Source organism: Dissoconium aciculare (assembly GCF_010015565.1).
Source record: "Dissoconium aciculare CBS 342.82 unplaced genomic scaffold K489scaffold_1, whole genome shotgun sequence".
In the NCBI taxonomy this organism is placed as follows: domain Eukaryota; kingdom Fungi; phylum Ascomycota; class Dothideomycetes; order Mycosphaerellales; family Dissoconiaceae; genus Dissoconium; species Dissoconium aciculare.
In genome coordinates, this window is record NW_022984951.1 from 996,996 (window position 1) to 1,016,408 (window position 19,413).

General features: G+C 50.5%; 7 protein-coding genes and 1 non-coding gene across 8 annotated transcripts; 6 read left to right on the forward strand and 2 right to left on the reverse strand.

Moving 5' to 3' along the window:
• Positions 1-608: 608 nt before the first annotated feature.
• On the reverse strand, positions 609-699 carry K489DRAFT_t4. The gene has a single exon. It is a non-coding gene; the product is annotated as a tRNA-Glu (tRNA).
• Positions 700-2,885: 2,186 nt separating this feature from the next.
• K489DRAFT_375306 (uncharacterized protein) lies at positions 2,886-4,050 on the forward strand. The gene has a single exon (XM_033603655.1). The coding sequence runs from the start codon at positions 2,914-2,916 to the stop codon at positions 3,886-3,888; it is 975 nt and encodes a 324-aa protein (XP_033464256.1). The 5' UTR covers positions 2,886-2,913; the 3' UTR covers positions 3,889-4,050.
• A 1,249-nt stretch (positions 4,051-5,299) lies between these two features.
• Positions 5,300-6,892, forward strand: K489DRAFT_375309 (glyceraldehyd-3-phosphate dehydrogenase). The gene is made up of 5 exons (XM_033603656.1): positions 5,300-5,374; positions 5,464-5,513; positions 5,593-5,656; positions 5,746-6,430; positions 6,489-6,892. The coding sequence occupies exons 1-5, from the start codon at positions 5,366-5,368 to the stop codon at positions 6,689-6,691; spliced, it is 1,011 nt and encodes a 336-aa protein (XP_033464257.1). The 5' UTR covers positions 5,300-5,365; the 3' UTR covers positions 6,692-6,892.
• A 402-nt stretch (positions 6,893-7,294) lies between these two features.
• K489DRAFT_10057 (glycoside hydrolase family 5 protein) lies at positions 7,295-9,277 on the forward strand. Its single transcript, XM_033598831.1, has 8 exons — positions 7,295-7,522; positions 7,579-7,910; positions 7,964-7,972; positions 8,028-8,161; positions 8,217-8,431; positions 8,488-8,582; positions 8,633-8,722; positions 8,779-9,277. Exons 1-8 carry the CDS (start codon positions 7,403-7,405, stop codon positions 8,957-8,959), a joined length of 1,176 nt encoding a protein of 391 aa, XP_033464258.1. The 5' UTR covers positions 7,295-7,402; the 3' UTR covers positions 8,960-9,277.
• Positions 9,278-9,594: 317 nt separating this feature from the next.
• Positions 9,595-10,644, forward strand: K489DRAFT_391789 (putative zinc-type alcohol dehydrogenase-like protein C16A3.02c; the record flags this gene model as incomplete). The annotated part of the gene is made up of 1 exon (XM_033606712.1): positions 9,595-10,644. The coding sequence occupies one exon, from the start codon at positions 9,595-9,597 to the stop codon at positions 10,642-10,644; it is 1,050 nt and encodes a 349-aa protein (XP_033464259.1).
• Positions 10,645-11,644: 1,000 nt separating this feature from the next.
• On the forward strand, positions 11,645-12,509 carry K489DRAFT_375312 (cytochrome c oxidase subunit IV). Its single transcript, XM_033603657.1, has 3 exons — positions 11,645-11,955; positions 12,127-12,359; positions 12,413-12,509. The coding sequence occupies exons 1-3, from the start codon at positions 11,706-11,708 to the stop codon at positions 12,458-12,460; spliced, it is 531 nt and encodes a 176-aa protein (XP_033464260.1). The 5' UTR covers positions 11,645-11,705; the 3' UTR covers positions 12,461-12,509.
• A 1,345-nt stretch (positions 12,510-13,854) lies between these two features.
• Positions 13,855-15,215, forward strand: K489DRAFT_385887 (uncharacterized protein; the record flags this gene model as incomplete). The annotated part of the gene is made up of 2 exons (XM_033606175.1): positions 13,855-14,082; positions 14,148-15,215. 2 exons carry the CDS (start codon positions 13,855-13,857, stop codon positions 15,213-15,215), a joined length of 1,296 nt encoding a protein of 431 aa, XP_033464261.1.
• Positions 15,216-15,733: 518 nt separating this feature from the next.
• Positions 15,734-19,302, reverse strand: K489DRAFT_405949 (putative ABC/SMC5 protein; the record flags this gene model as incomplete). Its single annotated transcript, XM_033607200.1, has 4 exons — positions 15,734-15,947; positions 16,010-16,168; positions 16,224-19,096; positions 19,147-19,302. 4 exons carry the CDS (start codon positions 19,300-19,302, stop codon positions 15,734-15,736), a joined length of 3,402 nt encoding a protein of 1,133 aa, XP_033464262.1.
• Between the last annotated feature and the right edge of the window lie 111 nt (positions 19,303-19,413).

The following is a 19,413-nucleotide window of genomic DNA, read 5'->3' on the forward strand; positions in this document are numbered from 1 at the left end:
TGCAGGTGTTCATTGATGCTCCTGTACCGGTAGGGTTGCGTCAATGGCTCGATTACAGTACAAAGGCTTTGGTGAAACGAGACAACACCTTATGGTGATACGTGATTCGTCTGGACAACTTTGCTTGTCGTTGCTTCGTCACTTTCAACTCTTGTGCTGTATCGTAGGCGGCTGTATCATTAGTAGGAACACCATGTTTCACGGAGTTGGGTAATTACATTTCTATCATTACTAGCACACCTACTGTAGGCCCCTCCAGGCCCTCCAGGCCCGTGTCAATGATACAATTGTACCTGGGTACCAAGGCACATTTCGCAGCACAGTGGTGTGCTAAGGAAAAGTGGGTTATTGCCTCAGGCAAGATTATTCCAGTTCCATGTTCATTCGGATGACGCGGCTCGGGAAAGTCCTCTGATGCCTCAGGCAAAATATTTCAGATCTCGTGGTTAGCTGGTTAACGCGGACAAAGGATATAAACAAACATGGATTCCACACCAGAAAAAAATCACAGCTTTGCCAAATACTTTTTGCACGGTAGAGGACAGTCGTCCAGTTCACACAATGGAAAAAAGCTTCAATAAAAACCTCAGCTTGCGCCAAAAAGAACATTCCGATACCGGGAATCGAACCCGGATCTACCCGGATCAGCGGTTTAGAGCGCATGAAAGCGGGTGATGCTAACCGGTACACCATATCGGATCGTGCCAGTTGCGTCTAAGATTGTATTTATATAGTTTCAGAACAGACGGTTAAGCCGTGTCGAACCCTACGCAATACTCCTACCTAGGTAACATTCGACCGCGTTAACGGAATGACCGCAGGTTCGTAATCATCTTGCCTGAGGCATCAAAAGTTGTCTCTCCGCAACTCACCTGCCGCCAAAGGATCACGAAGCTGCAAATGTTTCGCCTAAGGCTCTCACGATTCAGCGAACTGCGTTGCAAAGAATGGAATTCCCAAGGCTCGATGCTTCATGAACTTCTTCCAATGACAACCTTGGAATGTACTCAGGTTCTGTTTGTCCTCTAATCTAATCTTCTTCGAGGCATCAGTCAGGGCTGCACTGTGCACAGCTGCTACTTCGGACGAAACATTTCCTTTCTCTCATACTCTGATACAACCGAGACAGGCACATAGGCAAAAGACGTCATCGCACGTCTCGCCGACCTACCTTCCTAACATCAGCTCCGGAAAATGTTGTTCAGACGCCGAACGAATTATTGCCTTCTGTTTCGCCTCGGGCTGTACCTCAACGCGTCGAGGCATCGGCCGAGTGCTAATTGCTACATTCATATCAATGTTACTATTCTGAGATACCCTCCTGACTTATGTGTTGGGCTTTCAATCATCCGCGTTGACCAGTAGACCATGAATTCTTTTGCCTGAGGCAGAAGAGGGTTTTCCCATCCCAGGCGCGTTATCCAAGATGCCACAAGGTGTTTGCCTAAGGCATAACAATTCCTACTCCTGCCCATGTCCTCGGCTAGCTAAATTTGACCGATGCCTGTATTTGTTCTGGATTACTACAATTCGCTTTGGATTATGCATCAAGCTGATGATCACGAGTGAAGAAGACAAACAGATGGAGTGCGTGCTTCGTCTCCAGCTCCAGAGGAGTGCATTCTCCTTTTCCGGATGCAATTTTGAGGTCATCCTGAAAAAATTGAGAGTCGATTCGAGTGTGATGTCTTCTCATTTGCTTGACGATGAGGCCGTTTAATTGCACAACAGAGAGAGCTACTGAGCAACTTCACTGTCGCTTTAGAGGCCAGCCGTTGATGCTGTTATTTGCTCCGACTTTCTTGGGTGGCATATGACTGGTGTTGAAGGCGTTGGCGTATAGTCATAGGCTTCTCGTGTGCGTGACGTTCAGGCACGAGCCGAGTTGTAGGTCTTTTGATGTGTTTGGCCATTGACGGAGAGCAACTAACGATGGCCTGCATCCTTTCCTCCAGTCTCGATCCTCTCGTCTAGTGGACCGAATGAACGCCGGATCGGATTCTGGTGGCTCTGCCATTGCACACCAAATTTTCCAAATGGGGCTGAAGCACGACGTGGAAGGCAGATGGCAGAGCGAACTTGTGGTTTCCGATCTGTAACACATGGGCAGGGACTCAAGTCGCAACAGTCATACCCCTGCACATGTAAACAAGAAGAATATCGAGCCATCTTTGTGCCTTTACCAACTAGGAACGCATTCCAGACAATACCTGCAGTGAAAGTGAATGGCAGTCCTTGTTCTAACAAGTTTGGCATCTGTGTGGAGGTTCTTGTGTGCAAACCAGTGAAAGCAAATCAAATTCCGCTGTCAAGATGGCTGTACCAGCAATCTGCGAGGTATTAAACAGGCGCAGGTGACGCCCAAGTCAACTTTGATCTTGCATCCACAGAACATTTTTCAATATCACACCATGTCGGTCGACAAGTCCAAGTTTACCTCGCGCCCGTCCACCTTGGCGCCTTTGCTTGAAGAAGATGAATCAGCTTCCAGATCGCCAAAAGGAGTCCACTTAGGGAAGATTCAACCGACGCCTTATGTTACCCAAACTTCTGATGCGCCTCCCTCGCCGAAAATACGACATTATTCTCCCGAAGAAATTGATTTTTGGGATGCAAAGTACGAAGAAGCCCGCACACTGTACGATGACGGAGAATACTACGAAACCATCGCGATGCTCGAAGATCTCCAAAAAGATCCGGAATGCCCACGAATTGTCCAAATCCGTTTCTTGGTATTGATGAGTGAATGTTTTTATGACTATGACGCGGTAGAGTCATGTGTAAGATGCTATTCTCTTTTCAAGAAACAGAAGCTGGATCACTGATCATAAGTAGCTCCACAGTGCAGAGCAACTTTGGGACATTGCTCGCCGGCTCAATCCCGAAGGACACAGCGCCGACGTTGATAAGGCGATGGCGATTGCGCGATTAGATCTCGATAACACGCGCAAAACAGTCTCAGAAGTGTTTGCAGCTGCGCAGATCGCGGACGAAGATGACAACGATGACAATTTCAAATTCAACCAATGGGCAGGAGCGGAACGAAAGGAAGATCGACGCCAGAGCCTTGGTATCGACCTTAAACGCCTCGCAACGATAGCGCAAGTGACCTACATCGAGTCGAGGCAGGCGGATCGCATCAAAGCTCTTCGTAAAGTCGTGGAGAAGACGGAGGTCGACCGCAATGACGCTGATCAACAACAGAAAGAGTTGCTTCGGCGCGTGCACGATCTCGAGGAACTCGCCAAGAATTACCGGAGCGACATGGCTGCCGCGACCAAGCAGAGCAGTGACCTGACTGTTTTCAAGGAACTGCTGACTGCTGTCAAGGAGCTGATGGCTGCCGTAACTAAAGAGCGTAGCAGTGACATGGCTTTAGTCAAGGAACTGCTCTCCGCCATGGCCAAGGAGCGCAGTAGTGACATGGCTATCGTCAAGGAACTTCTAGCTGCCACGACCAAGCAGAGCGGCACTGTCAAGCAAAGCCGGGGCAACATGATCACGGCGACTCGGGAAACAATAGACCCTGAAGCGATGCAGGCCCTGAAAGACGAGATTACGACTCTGAAGCAGGAGCTTGAGAACCTCCGCCCTATCAAGCGCTTCCTGGACAACCACTATGCTCACAGAAATACTTCGACAAAGGACAAATCTGAATCGGGGATTACGGAGGGTTCTCGGTCGTCTCGACAGGATGATCAGACCGGTTCCAGCATCCCACGCCACGACAGCCAGTCGCGTCTCCTGGACGTCTTTAAACCAGACACTGGCGCATCACAGGACCAGCTGAAGAATCGCCACTCAGATTCGACGCTCCGGACCGCGCGCGACATGAGCCACAAGCTGTTCAGAAAGTTGCCCGGCAGCAAGACCTCGCTGCACCATTGACCAGTACAGTGTGTAGTATGAAATGTGCGTCGCGGGATGTGAGACGTGATTGAGGATTTCGCCTGGTGAACTTTGGACAGTTGTATCATTGATCGTTAGAAAACCTTGGAATGCATGTCTCCCGTCAAACCTTGGAATTGGACCGACACTATCATGACTCACCAGATACCGCTTCTTGCAGATGACTAAAAAGATATCCGGGCGCCCGCTTCCTAAGTTTATTGTCATACAGTAATGTCCTGTCCCATTGACCGCTCAGGCGATGTCTTTATCACAGAGACACCATGGGGCGATGTTGTATTGATTCTACCCAGGTAGGTTTGAAAGCTCCTGTCCCTAGGTAGTGTTCGTTGAATGCCCAGAGCTCTATATAGATTCCTTTGCTATAAAGCAGCCTAAGTTTTTGGCCCGTACGAACAGAGCGACGACCGTCCTACTGTGAAGTGACGTATGTAGATGGAGCGAGTTGTGAGGTTCTGGGCGTTGCCAGCGACAATGAATACTGTGCGCGCTCATCCAACGAAAGGCACTTCCAACCTAATCAAACATGCATTCTCTGGCGTGCCTGTGTTATCATCATTGTAAGGAATTATTTGCGCGACTGCCGAGGTCAGTGTCTGTGTCAGTAAAGTTTGTGCGCCTGGGTGTCAACTGTCGCGAGAATAATAAGGCCGAAGGCGGGAATCGGGCGGCGGAAACAACCGGGCAATTGCGTTGTCACGATGGAAGTATTGGCCCGAAGGATAATCAGTGAGATGGACGAGCACGATCACTACCGGGTAACGACTACGGTTGTGCTCGGAAGAACATAGCACAACATCCGTGTTAACGACAGCTACGGGCTTTGCATCAGTGGACGGGCCTCCGTTTCAGCGATGGGTGAAGATTGCAGCAAAAGTAATGTGTCCATCGTCATATCGAAGGATTTTTCAATCACCGGAGGCTTTCCACGTGTAGATTGGGCGAGGAGGAGAATGCGGTATCTGGAGATGGAATGCCCGATGAAAGATCACAATCAGCGATGATGGATGTGAAGCGTCATCCGCCGCGACAGGGCCAGATATCTCTGCGAGTTTGTACGGAGTCTCATCTTATCTCTGTGCAGTGTTTTGCTGTTATCATTGAACATAAGATGCACTCCATCGTCATCAGGGTGTATTTCCACTCTGTTGCACTGACGATGAGGCAAACCCTCATATCGCCGAGCGACAACGCGTGTGTTTGGTGAGAAGCTCCGATTTTGCCCCGCGTCCTCCGAAGTCATCCAGACCCCGCTGCCCACCAGAGTGCTCAACATTTTCCATAAACAAACAAGTCATCTTAGTTATCCATTCTCGTTCTTCTCTTCCTCCTCTTCTTTCAAACCACTTCTCAACACATCAACAGTGCGTGAGATTCCTTCAAACCCAGAAGCGGTACCTTTTGGGCGTCCATCATTGACTCTTCTCAGATACTTAGCCCATAGAAACTCGCAATCATGGTCAAGGTGAGTCGAAGAAACAACAGGTTCAGCCGACTGGACTGGGCCATGAGAACCTTTCGGACGAGTAATGAGCTGACATTGATCCTCTCCAGGTCGGTATCAACGGATTTGGCCGTATCGGCCGTATCGTTTTCCGCAACGCGTATGTCACCAACCCATCCCTGTGTCTGATGCGGCAGGCCATTGGCAAGAGCATGTGAACGGAGGCTGATGATTATTAGTGTTCTTCACGATGACGTTGAGATCGTTGCTGTCAACGACCCCTTCATCGAGCCTGAGTACGCTGTAAGTGGCTTCCTGGCGTCTGATGTCGAGGAATCGATTTCAATGCCAACCCGATAACAACCTCTTGCTGCGATGCTGACAACATATAGGCCTACATGCTGAAGTACGACTCCACCCACGGTGTCTTCGACGGAGAGATCAAGGTCGAGGGCAACGACCTCGTCGTCAACGGCAAGAAGGTTCGCTTCTACGCCGAGCGCGACCCCTCCAACATCCCATGGGCCGAGACTGGCGCCTACTACGTCGTTGAGTCCACCGGTGTCTTCACCACCACCGAGAAGGCCTCTGCCCACTTGAAGGGTGGCGCCAAGAAGGTTGTCATCTCCGCTCCTTCCGCCGATGCCCCCATGTTCGTCATGGGTGTCAACAACAAGGAGTACAAGTCCGACATCCCTGTCATCTCCAACGCCTCTTGCACAACCAACTGCTTGGCTCCTCTCGCCAAGGTCATCCACGACAAGTACACTCTTGTTGAGGGTCTGATGACCACCATCCACTCTTACACTGCCACCCAGAAGACCGTTGATGGTCCCTCCGGCAAGGACTGGCGTGGTGGCCGTACTGCGGCCCAGAACATCATCCCATCATCCACCGGTGCCGCCAAGGCTGTCGGCAAGGTCATTCCTGAGTTGAACGGCAAGCTTACCGGCATGTCCATGCGTGTCCCCACCGCCAACGTCTCCGTCGTCGACCTCACCTGCCGCATCGAGAAGGGTGCTAGCTACGACGAGATCAAGCAGACCATCAAGGATGCCGCCAACGGCGAGCTCAAGGGTAAGCAGAGAATCATGGTTGATGGTGCACGAATCGCAATGCTAACCTCTTCATACAGGCATTCTCGCTTACACCGAGGATGACATTGTCTCCAGCGACTTGAACGGCAACCCCCACAGCTCCATCTTCGACGCCAAGGCCGGTATTTCGCTCAACAACAACTTCGTCAAGCTTGTCAGCTGGTACGACAACGAGTGGGGATACTCCCGCCGTGTCCTCGACCTCCTGGTCTACATTGCCGGTGTTGACGGTAGCGCCTGAAGCCAGGACAAGCCACGATTGTAGGCGGTTCCGGTGAGGACAGCGCGTTTGAAGGAAAAAAAGAAAACACAAAAACAAAACAAAATTAAGCAATGGAAAAATGTGCCGAATTTGTTGTTCTCACGCTTTTGTGGAATGGATCCATTGAGTTACTCTTTTTCTCCTTGGCCCGCGCGACGTCTACGGTCGTTGGTTGGCTAACGAGTGAGTTGGCAATGAGGTCTGATGATCTATCAATAGCTTGTGCAATGAATAGACTGATGAGTTCAAACAAATGTTGCCGCGTGATCTGCTTCGTGGTGATGGACGTTCGTAAAATCGTTCAAAGGTGTCCAGATGGTCTTTTGTACAGCACGGGCTGTCGGCGGAAAACTTCCGCGAACGGCTGGTCGTCTGTGCCCCGAACGAACCTAACCCTCGTGTTCACATGGACTCGCGGTACATTCTTCTTGCCCTTGATTATCACTCGAGTGCGCATGTCTTGTATGGTGTAGAAATAATACAAGAGAGGCTGTTTGCGTAGGGCGAATCTCTTCGATGGGAAACCGTAGACAGTCGATTGTGACACTGGAATCTCCCGTGAACCGTGATAAGAGTGGACGACCGTGAAATATGAACCGCGCTTGCTGAACGCTCTAATCCGTAGTACGAATTGGAACATTCATCGCCTGGATCAATCTATCGTACACACAGTACACCGTTTCTAAAGCGATGGGGTCTCATGATGATCAGTCTTCCCACAACCTTGATTTCCAAACGCCGCTGCGCACTTCAGGGAGATACATAGTTGATGCTGCAGGCAAGCGGGTGAAGCTCGCATCGGTCAATTGGGTGAGCATCTCAATCTTCACTTTTTGACTGATATGAAGCTGACCAAGGATGGGAAGTACGGCGCCTCGGACATTTATTTTGTGGCCGGAGGTCTCGACTTCCGCCACCGAACGGAGATCGCTGCAACCATCAAGAGGCTCGGTTTCAACAGTGTACGGTTTCCATACTCGGATGAACTCGTTGTGAGGAACCCAGTGATACCGCCAGAGTTGCTTTCTGCCAATCTAGATTTACTGGATGCATATGACTTGAATCACAGCGATGCTTCCCGCCACAAGGACAAGGTCCACGGACCCCGGGCTATGGATGTGTTCGTAGCATGTGTCGAGGCGATGACAGATGCTGGATTAATGGTCATTGTCAACGATCACATCACAAATGCACAATGGTAAGCTATTATAGAGATGTAGCATCAAAGAGTGAACGATCTAACAAATACAGGTGCGACGGGTACGCTGCGACATGTCATCGATCGCTAATCATATTGAATCTGACTCGCTGAAAGATTCGACTTCTCGGATTCTATGTGGAAGAATGACCACATGGGCCCCCTTTGCAGGGTTCCCCAGACGACGAGCCAGTGGATCGACAACTGGAAGACTATCATGAAGCCATTCATCAGCAATCCGCTCGTGATCGGTGAGATTCTACCGACTTGTGATAGTCTTGCATCCTATCATTCTAACACAGCTAGGCGCTGATCTGAGAAACGAGCCACGCGGAATATACTGCCCATGGTCGACTTGGGCACCTGCAGCAGAGGAAGCCAGCGAGGCTCTTCTCGAAATGCAACCCAATTGGCTCATGTTTGTTGAAGGCATCGCTTCTGCCAATGACTGTTCCGGCGCTCACAAGCGACCCATCAAACTCTCCATCCCCGATCGCGTGGTATACAGCAGCCATGTATACGTGAGTGCCATTTAGTGTGGTATATGGGTAAAATTTATCTCTGACCTTCGGTATAGGCATGGAGTGGTTGGGGCAAGATCCGCTGGGATGGACCTCAGAAATACTCCAAGCGGACATACGAATCATTCTCCGAAGCTATGGATCACAAATGGTAAGTTTCTTCAAGACTTTGCAGAATCCAGGCTGATATTCCGACTGTAGGGGATTTCTTTTGAACGACAACATCGCGCCTGTGTGGGCTGGAGAGTTTGGCATCTCAAGTGGCGCGGACGCTGGCGATCGTAACTACTGGTAAGCCCTTCCACGTGATAACTTTTTGCACCCAAACTGAAGCATCATTCGCAAAGGACAAACCTGATGAGATATCTTCGTGAGAAAGACGTCGACTTCGGATACTGGGCTCTGAACCCGCGCCAACCAGATCTATACGAGCATGAGTGCTATGGACTTCTTTGTGATGACTGGGAAACGCCGAGGGAAGGTGATTTTCGTCTTCCTGATCTCCAGGATCTTGCGCAAGGACGATGATGAAGAACCTGTCTTTGTAGAGGTCAACCGTTTTATAGTACAGTGTCTACATGCGGAGTCACAGGAGAGCTTGACAAGCCACATTCATACAAGTTCAATTGGCGATGACTCGGCAGATGCGATGCACAGTATCATCACGCTGTCCATGGATTGATCTGTGAATTATTAATCAGGACGTCGGAGCAACTTGAAGCATCGGCCAATAGCAAAGCTCCGACCCGAACGCTCGGACGCTCGGGCTGTGGTATCCCGATGGCACCACGCAGCATCTTTTCCAGCCATAAACGTCTGCTCGCCGAGCCGACGACAATGACTTGATCTAGATGGAATCAGACGGTCGCGAATGGAATAGACCCTTTTAGAAATGCACAGATGCGCGTGAATACTATGATTTGCGTGACGCGGAATCGAAATTTTAGGAGTCCACTGATGACGCGAACTAGATTTTCAGTGATGTAATGCGAAGTACTCAAAGCTTCGTTGGGAATCAGTGCTTGTAGAAACAACGACCAGGTACATGCACCCATAAGTATAAAGATCACTGACTGCACATATCACTCAGTCCGCTCGTCCAAGATCATTACCTTCAACAAAAATTCCTTTAGTCCAGCTCGCAAGACGAAACTTCAAACACCATGTCAAGTCCTGCCCTACCACAGGCCATGAAGGCATGGCAATACCATGGCTCTTCTGGTGGTATTGAGAAGGATTTGCAATTGAATACAGCCGCAGCGCTACCCAAGCCCAAGGCGAAACAGCATCTGGTGAAGGTCCTCCATGCCGCAATCAATCCCGTGGACTACAAACTTGCCGAGATTGGCTTCGTGGCAAAGGTTGCCGCATCACTACCTGCGACTCCTGCCGTCGATTTCGTCGGAACCGTCGTCAAGCCAGCTGCCGGCTCATCGGTCAAAGCTGGTGAGATAGTATACGGCTTTGCGGGAACATCACCCTTTTCGGGAGGCGCGCTCGCCGAATATGCCTTCGCCGACGAGAGTGCTGTGGTACCGATTCCCGGAGGCGTGGAACCCGTCAAGTTCGCCGGTATTCCGATCGCTGGAATTACAGCATATCAATCAATCGTACCTTTTGCTAAGGCCGGCAAGAACAACCTTTTCATCAATGGCGGCTCCGGTGGCACTGGCATATACGCAATCCAAATCGCAAAGGCGACAGGGTGGAATGTTACGACCTCTTGCTCGACAGCCAATGTCGACCTCTGCCGCGAACTCGGCGCCGACCGCGTGATCGACTACAAGAAGGAAGATGTCCTTACCGCGCTCAAAGCCAGCGAGCACAAGTTCGACCATGTGGTCGACAATGTATCTCACGACAACGCACTTTATCTGAAGTCCCATGAATATACAACTCCCGAAGCTACCTTTGCGGCCGTGGGCGGCGAAATCTCCGCCAAAGCAGTGGGTGGCGTGCTGCGCAACAATCTTCTCCCGGGCATTCTCGGAGGTGGAAAGAGAAAGTTCAAAATGATTGTTCTGACGCGCAACCAAGAAGATCTCACGCAAGTCGCCAAACTCATCCAGGAGGGCAAAGTGAAGTCAATTTACACGCAGTATGCCTTTGAAGACGCACCCAAAGCATTCGAGAAGCTGAAGACTGGACGGGCGCGAGGAAAGATCGTGATCGATGTCGCGTCACAGGATGCACCAAAGGCGGAAAATGTGTGACCATTGCGAGATTGACTACACTGTCGCAAGAAGACAATGCGATATTTCTGTCAGCATCGGGGCGGCCCCTCCGCTGTGTGAATGAATGAATGTGTGAGCCATAGGAGGATCATAGGCAAATACCCGGACTAATCGAGCGTTGGATATGTATTGAAATCAGGTTAAAAATAATGATTTACCCATTTTTTTCTTACACAGCGAAGTGGAAGCTCAACATCAAGCTCAATTATTTACTATTACAATGCGTCCCTGAGAACCAGACTTGGTGGAGGATGACATCTAGCATTTCGTGATAGAGCTCTCTGTTCGTAGCTTCAGCTATACGTAATGAGTGCATATACAGCTCACTCCTGCTCTCGGAAAAAAAAAAATCTTGTAAGCTCCAAATTTATCGAAAGCTTACAAGCTCCGATATTAGTATTGCTTTGAGCTTTATCAGGATCTCGTCGAGATCAGGAAGGCAAAACATGGTACATTAAGGCTGTGATATGGAGAGCATCATTAACCTCGACTACCAAGCACAGGTCTATACTGTGATCACGGAGATCGTCGCAGTGGTGATAGGAGAGGGCTGGGCTCGACTAACAATGTCCAATGGCACGAGCTTATGAAGTCATCAAACTACCCGAGGGCCAAAATCCCAGGGGAACTTAACGCGGCCCATTCCGAGGCATTGGTGGTGAGTCCATACGGAGGCGGCATGATTGATCGTAGAACACATCGCCACTGTATTGAACAGATGAATTCATCACCGGAGTGAATCATCGATTGTAGTGGGAGTGTGTGATGTGTTGTTGCGAATAGTGTCCACACGATGGAGTTGTCTCAGATTATGTGTGAAAAGTAAAGCTGCCCTGTGATTGGTCAAGCCGGGCCGCTGTAAATTGGCATTTCCCTCTCAACACCTGCACCTACAGCTATCGTGTATCTTCATCCGGTAACATCACCTTCAAATATTCGCTCAAATTGCCGCGTGCACCTCGATCCGGTCAGCCTGACTGATCCACACGTCTAGCCGAGACACCAATCACATCTCCACTCTCGTCGACCTCTCCGTCAACATGTACCGAACCACTCCACTCCTTCGTCAAATCTCTTCCGCCAGCCGGACAGCATCTGCCTCCATCGCCCGCAACCAGACCTCATTGCAACAGGTCCGATGCGCACATGCTATTTCCAACCCGACCCTCGCAAACATTGAGAAGAGATGGGAGGCCATGCCGCCGCAGGAGCAGGCTGATCTGTGGATGGCCCTGCGCGACCGCATGAAGGCCAACTGGAACGAACTTACCGTACAGGAGAAGAAGGCCGGTATGTGTTTGACACTTCTGCATTGCGGTTTAGACCTCTCGCTTTGAATGGGGTGATGTTGCTCTCAAAGTTTCCAATTTGGATACTTCCATTTGAGCCCCGAAACCACCCCGGACGCGTCTTGGGATAAGTCTTCCACGACGGCAAGTTGCTAACACAGTGTTCTTCTAGCATACTACATTGCTTTCGGCGCCCACGGTCCTCGTGCTCAGACTCCTCCTGGTGAGAACACCAAGGTCTTCATCTACACCATGATCGGTGTTGCCGCGGCCGGTGGAATCTTCTTCGGCACTCGCAGCTTCGCTCGCGGCGAGCCACGAACCATGACCAAGGAGTGGCAAGAGGCCACCAACGAATACTTCAAAGAAAACAACATCGAGAACATCACCGGCGTCAGCTCCGAGGTAAGCTCATAGATGTCTCACCTTACTGAGAACCTTACTGACCTCTGCTATCGGGATACGTTGGTGTCGGCCAAGTACAGTCAAAGCCGGCGAAGGAATAAGCTCGCGGTCGATTCAGCAGCATGGGGAGATGATCCCACGATGACCCAGCCGGATTTTGACAACAGGGGTACCCGAGAAGGAGAAACGCTTCGAACCGACCTTTGCGGAGTCTATGAACCCTGTGGTCTCGATCCTTGCTACACTGTTGCATACATATACCTTCCTCCTTTCCCCAAATTCCCGTTTCCCTTTGTTTCTTGTAGAATTGAGCTTGTGAGCGTGCAGCAGCGGCTGGGAGAGCATACAAGCTCACGGAGGCGAAGATGGTGTGGCATTGTATCTTACAGTCCTCAGGCGTATCAATGTACAAAGGAAAGCAAAGATATTATGACAAAAGCGTGTCTTTCAACCATTGATGAAGCTCCAGTCTTGCAACGGTACGAGGAATGACTGTGACAACTCAGCACGACATGCAAACATTGCACGCAACGGTTGAACATCACAGATTTTCGCCCGTGGAACATTCAAGACCATCAGGACACATTCAAAGTGGGACGAAAGAGTCCATTCCAGAAGGCGAATGTGTGAAAATCTATGGAAAAATGACTGACGAGACGCAAATAGATATCAGCTTTGTAGCGCAGCACTCGGAGATGAGCATGCGCATTCATGTTGCGCTTACGGAGCTATACCCATTAATCTCGACGACGATGACGACGATGGTGCAGTTTCAAGGTATCTCGAAGAAATGTCGATGACAGAGAGGAACCCAAGCATCTCGGGCGCACGCGCAACAACTGTGCAAGCTTTTGAGTATCGAGCAGAAACTGGTGAAGCGCTGCAGAGCTGATGAAACTGAAGCGCCACGGCGCATGCACGATCTCGAGGAACCATTGTCAACAACAGTGGTGCAATTGTCGAGAAAAGCACGGTTGACATGGCACATCAACGATGGGACCTCACGGCGCCCCAGTGGATTCGTGAAAGCTGTCATGAAGAGCAGTTGTGGTTTAGAGGAGTTGGCGCACTCAGGGAATTTCCGACCCATGAAACTGTAATGTGGTTCAATGGCAGTACGTTGGCGCGTGAATAACGTATGTCTTCGTTCAAGGATCGAAGGCCACAAAGCAAAAGAGCACAATCCTCAAGACAGGTAGAAGGACCTGACAATCCGAGTCGTACAGGTTGTGAGGTTCTCCAAATAACCTTGGAAGGAGTTCATATCATGGATACGAGGCCAACTACATGAATAATGAAGATGGCATCTGATGTCGTGATTGGCACAATGAATTCAGATCGCATCAGTGGTGACGTCCATGTGGTCACTAGGGTTGCCATTGGCCTTGGGGCAAGGCTGATTGCGGCGAACGACACTCAATGCCGAAGCTATGTGACATCTTGACTTTTCCACGTTGAACACATGCGCTGGACTCACTATCAGTCTTGAGCAACAATGAATTCAATACGACCGCCACTGATCGATGCGGCGCTGAGATCCTGCATACGGTCGCGTCCGTCTCCTGCATTCCGCAACGCGCTCCAACGAAGAGCTCTCTCGAATGGCGGCCGACCTCCGAGCGGCCCAATGCGGCCAGGTGATATGGGAAAGAATCAAATCTGGGCCCCGAAGACGCGAATCGCTGTTGGAATTGTTTTCATTGGAACATTGATCTATTCCATGGTGTGTAGAAGTTTCGCTCTCGCAGTGACGCTTTCACAGAATTTATCGACTGACCATACCACTAGGTGACTGGCGACAAGGGCTCTTCATTACCACCTCTTCCGCCAGACTCAACGCCCCGGTCTGGGCAGCAGCTCGATGGGCCGAGTATCGCAGAGCGTGATTCCCTGAGCAAGCGTGAGTCCGGTGTAACGCAGTCCTCACCAATGCGCCTACGAATGGAACAGTTTATCCTGAAGAAGCAAGAAGAGATTGTGCGAGCATTGGAAGCGGTGGATGGCAAACGCTTTGTTGCAGACAAGTGGGATAGACCAAATGGTGGTGGTGGTATCTCGTGTGTCCTCCAGGACGGCAATGTCTTTGAAAAAGCTGGAGTCAATATTTCAGTTGTCTATGGCACCCTCCCTCGCGCCGCTATCGCCAAGATGCGCGTCAACCACAAAGCACTCGATCCGGATGTCGACAGCCTGGAGTTCTTCGCTGCCGGACTCTCGCTTGTGCTGCACCCTCATAATCCCATGGCGCCTACCGTTCATCTGAACTATCGCTATTTCGAAACCGCAAACTCGGACGGCTCGACGAATGCATGGTGGTTTGGTGGTGGAACCGACCTCACACCCTCGTACCTCTTTGACGAAGACGCCATCCACTTCCACCGGACAGTCAAGGATGCCTGCGACGCACACGACCGTGCCTACTATCCACGATTCAAGAAATGGTGCGACGAGTACTTCTACATCCCTCATCGAGGCGAGAGCCGAGGCGTTGGCGGCATGTTCTTCGACGACCTCGATGAAACCGAGAAGGACGCCGAGTCGCTGTTCTCATTCGTCCAGACGAGCCTGTCGGCGTTCTTGCCGTCATATCTCCCGATTCTGCAACGCCGTAAAGACATGCCATACACCGACCGCGAAAAGCAATGGCAACAGCTGAGACGAGGTCGATATGTGGAGTTCAACCTTGTGCACGATCGCGGCACTGCTTTTGGACTCAACACGCCTGGTGCTCGTGTCGAGAGCATTCTCATGAGTTTGCCGCTGACCGCTCGGTGGCAATACCAGCATGAGCCGGAGAAGAGCAGCCGCGAGGAGCGTCTGATGTCTGTTCTTAGAAAACCTGTAGAATGGGTGTAGAAATATTGATAAACACAGACAAATTTGTACATTTGGACATGGTTGTCTCTACACGAGCTGATACTTTGCAAGTCATATCGGGTGACACGCGTTCGAAGATCTCACATGGGAAAACGATCTGCACTGGATCATGGGCTGTATTGATACATGATTGTTTCTTCCCGCCCGACACTCACTCTGCTTTGCGAACCTGGCTGACCTCGTTGCTCTTGCTTGATCGAAGCCTGCGTGGCTGACGGGGAATTGGTGGTCTCAGCCACTACATCTGCACGGAATTCCAGGCCATGAGTGCACTATCCATTGCGAATGGCCTGAATGCACGTAACATCTCGCAAACGAAGCTGCAGTGCGTCATGATCGTTCTTCGTCATCTTTCCGCGATGGATCAGGTCCGGCAAGTTCTGGATCGCATGCGGACCGCTGCATTGCAAGGTTGTTTGAGGGCGCCCTCGGTCGTACCTTGAAGCGACCAACATATTGATCTCGCTTTTCACATGTGTCTGCAATCAGTCATGATTTCATCCTGCGGAAGCCCGAATCGCTAGTGCCCTCTCTGCTAGAACGCCGAAATCAAGTTCGCGGTGGTTTGATGGCATGTATTCTCCCGAGGCAATACAATGCACCTTCATGTTGGGGTGGTAGTTGAGTCCATTCAATAGCTTCGGGGTGATCAGGAAATACTGGCTGGTGTGCTCAGCGCATGCGATCTCAACCATGCGAGAGTGGACTAATCTGTTCAATCATGTCAGCATACCATGCAATTGGAGACACTTGTCTTTGTGTTCGATGTTTACCTTTCATTACGTGGGTCCATGCCTTGGTTGATCTCGTCAACGACACGGAAAGGGGCTCGCGCCAGACTCTGCATCGCCATAAGGTAGTAGATCGTAGATACTGCCCGCTCACCACCAGATTGGCGATGTGAGTCGAGGACGCTGAGCGTCTCGGATTCGCTGATAGAATTTTGATCAGCTTGAGAACAGTGTACGTCAATCAGAAGATACTTACCGAAACTTGACCTTGATGTGAATGGCCCACTTGTCAAAGTCCTCATCCTTGTGCACAGCAACTTCGCCAACACAGTGCATGCGAGCGAAGTTTTCGCCGAACGCTTCAGAAATTTGATGAATGAGCTTGTCTAGCTCAGGCTCCCACTGTTGTCTGATCTCGAGAATATTCGTTTGGAGTTCTTCCAGGGAAGATGTGAGCTCGTTGACCTTGGCTCTTCGCTGTTCAATCTTGACCGCTCGTTGCTCGAATTCTTTAATGACGTTGCCGCTACCACCTTGAAGCATCTCGAGCTGCGCCTGGAGCGAGTGCAATTCAAGTTCAAGCTTTTCGGGTTCCCAACGGGAAACTTCTTCCTGAACTTCTCTCTCATCAGCAGTGAGTTCAACGGCGACGCTCCGGCAAACATCAGCTTTGACCTTGCCGCGTGCGAGTGCATCTTCCTCTGCCTTGCGCGCTTCCCCGAGTTCTTTCTCCTTTGCGTCGAGAAGTGCAATTTCTTGTGAATGCCGCGCTTTCAGCTGCTCGGTATCAGATTGAGCTTCAATCCGCATGATCTCGATTTCCAAGAGCTGGATTTGTCGGTCCCGCACGGTGTCAAGCAACCTGGCATAATCAATGGCATGCTGGCATTTTTCGAGGCAATGGGTATCAGCTTCCAGCGTTATTGCAAGTTGGCGATCGCGGCTCCCACGCTGTTGCTCTAGAGCATTCTCCAATTTCTCTTCTGTGTTCTTGAGCTTCACAGGCAAACCTGCAAACATGGTATGCTGTGTTTGTTTAGCGCCTTTCTCATCGACGAGGGTTTCGAGATCGCGCTTCAACTGCCTAAAATTATTGTTCAGCTGGTTCACATCGTCTTGCAGTTCTTTGATTTGTGCCTCAATCTCCGAAATGTCTGAGCGGGCTTCGGCGATACGTCGACTTAGACCTTGCTCGACCTGGACATCCACGGGTGCGTCGGTCAAGAGTCGAGCCTTCTTGACGAAATTTGTACGTTGACTGACACCTGCATCGCCGTACTCGCGACGTCGATTGATCATGTTATGCTGTCCACCAGCTACCCACGAGGAGATGCTCGTTCGCTTGATAGCATCATTCTGCGCGCTGGTGAGCTCCTTTCTGCTGTAGCCAGTTTTTTCAATAAAACGATTATCGCACAGCATTGCGATGACAGCATCAGGTCCGTCTATCATATCTTTGATCCAACATTCCAAGCCCGTTTCGCGAAGTTGTTCCTCTGTCATTGGCGATCGGAAGTTTGCTAGAGGCTGCAGAATTGATCGCAAGTTCACATCAGTAAGCGACATGTTCGTATAGACTTGTGATGCAAGAAGTTTGAAGTCATTCATGTTGGTCACCGTCAGAGCCATCAACTCAGAGCGTGCGATGATGGTCTCTACCACATCTGCATGCTGTGGATCTTTGACTGAGCATTCGAGCATAGGTGGCCCGTAGACTTCACCTGTGAATTTGGATCTGTTCTGTTGAACCCATCTCCATGCCTTTGCTGTGTCACGGGATGCGTTTTCAAGCTTGCTCATTTGTCGGCCAGCTTGCGATTGCAAGTGCTGAGACTCGCTTTCGGCCTGGGAGATGATCGTCTCGCGTTGTTGCTGCTGAATCCCAAGACCTCGTATTTGTTCGTTCTTGTCTCTTTTCAAATCTTCGCAGTGCCGAATCTGCTCTTTCTTAGTCCGTATTTGCTCGTTGAAATCGGCCGGGTCAAAAGGTGCGGGTGGATTTGCTAAGCTCAGCTGAATTTGTCGTATATCTTTCTGACGTTCAATGACAACCGACTTGGCTTTCTTATTGCTTTCTCTTTCCGCAATGATTCGATTATCACACTCTTCCATCAACGCTGACGAGGTGTGCAGCTCCTGTAACTTGTCTGCTGCAGCCTTCTCAGCACGCTCAATGATACGATTGCGCTGGGCCACTTGAGCTACAATAGCTGCAGTGTAGGCGGCCTTCTGATTTGCAGCTTCGAGTGATGGTGCAATGCTACGTTCCAATCGCTGTAGTTCCTTGTGTACCTCTTTCCGATGTAATCGAGCCTCCTTATGGCGATTGACAAGCTGGTTGTATTCTGGGAACGGCTTCAGTTTCTCGTACAATGTGGCCTTTTCTTGCAGCACAGTCCTCTCTCGTAAGCGTCCAACCTCCCCTTCTTGCGACCTTTGACGATCTTCCATAGCTTTCAATTGCTCAGCAGAGCTCACTCGCTCAGCTTCTTTCTGCTTGCTCTCCCTGCTCATAGCTATGAGTTCATTGTGCCATACAGTCATCTGATCAGGGGCGACAGCTCTCTGAGTCTGTGCCAGCAAATCGACCGGCGACAGCGCGGCAAACTCCACAACTCGATCTTGTGGCAAAAATTGGCAAAGGTTGTCGATTTGTATTGAGAATTTCCGTGCAAGTTCCTGTACGGCTTTCTTCGTCGAAGCTTTGCGATCGATAAAGAATGAGCACTTGCCATCTTCCTTGTTGATACGTAGAGTAATTATAGGATTGTCGCCTTGTCGGTTCGCGTCTGCTGCCAATTCAATCTCTACTTCCGCTCTCTTTGCGCCATGCTTGACGAATTCCACCACATCCTTTGCCCTTCCCAGTAATGCTGTTGCTCCACCTAAACCCAAGCAAATCGCGCAGACTAGAGTGCTCTTTCCCGTTCCGTTGGGCCCGATGACCATGTTGAGATTTGGGCCGCATTGAAACTCGGCTTTGGTGTAAGTGACGAAGTTCGTGAGAGCAACGCGTACGATCGAGCCTGGCTGGAACTTGGTCTGCCTACGGGCATCCACACGGTGGACCTGTCGGCGGCTCTGGGGCGACCGGCGAAAAGTGTCAGGGAGGACTGCTTGATTTGATGACTACATGCAACTTCAGCTCCTATGTCGTTTTAAATTTTGAAGCTACCTACCTCGCCATCATCTCCGTCTGTGGGCTCGACATCGAGCCTGGCACGTTTGCTTTGTAGAGTGTCTTCGTCTTCATCCTCTTCGAAGGAAAAGACACTCGAAGCAGGCGTCACTGACTGGTCGTCTCGTCGGCGGGCTGGTGTGACCCGCTCAGCCATATCAACTCTACCAGTCAAGTTCGCGTAGGTCGGAATGTATGATGATCATGAACTTGTCGAAGATCGTCACAGCTGCCCGCGAGCGCGCTTTGACGCGTCGTCGCGCACAAA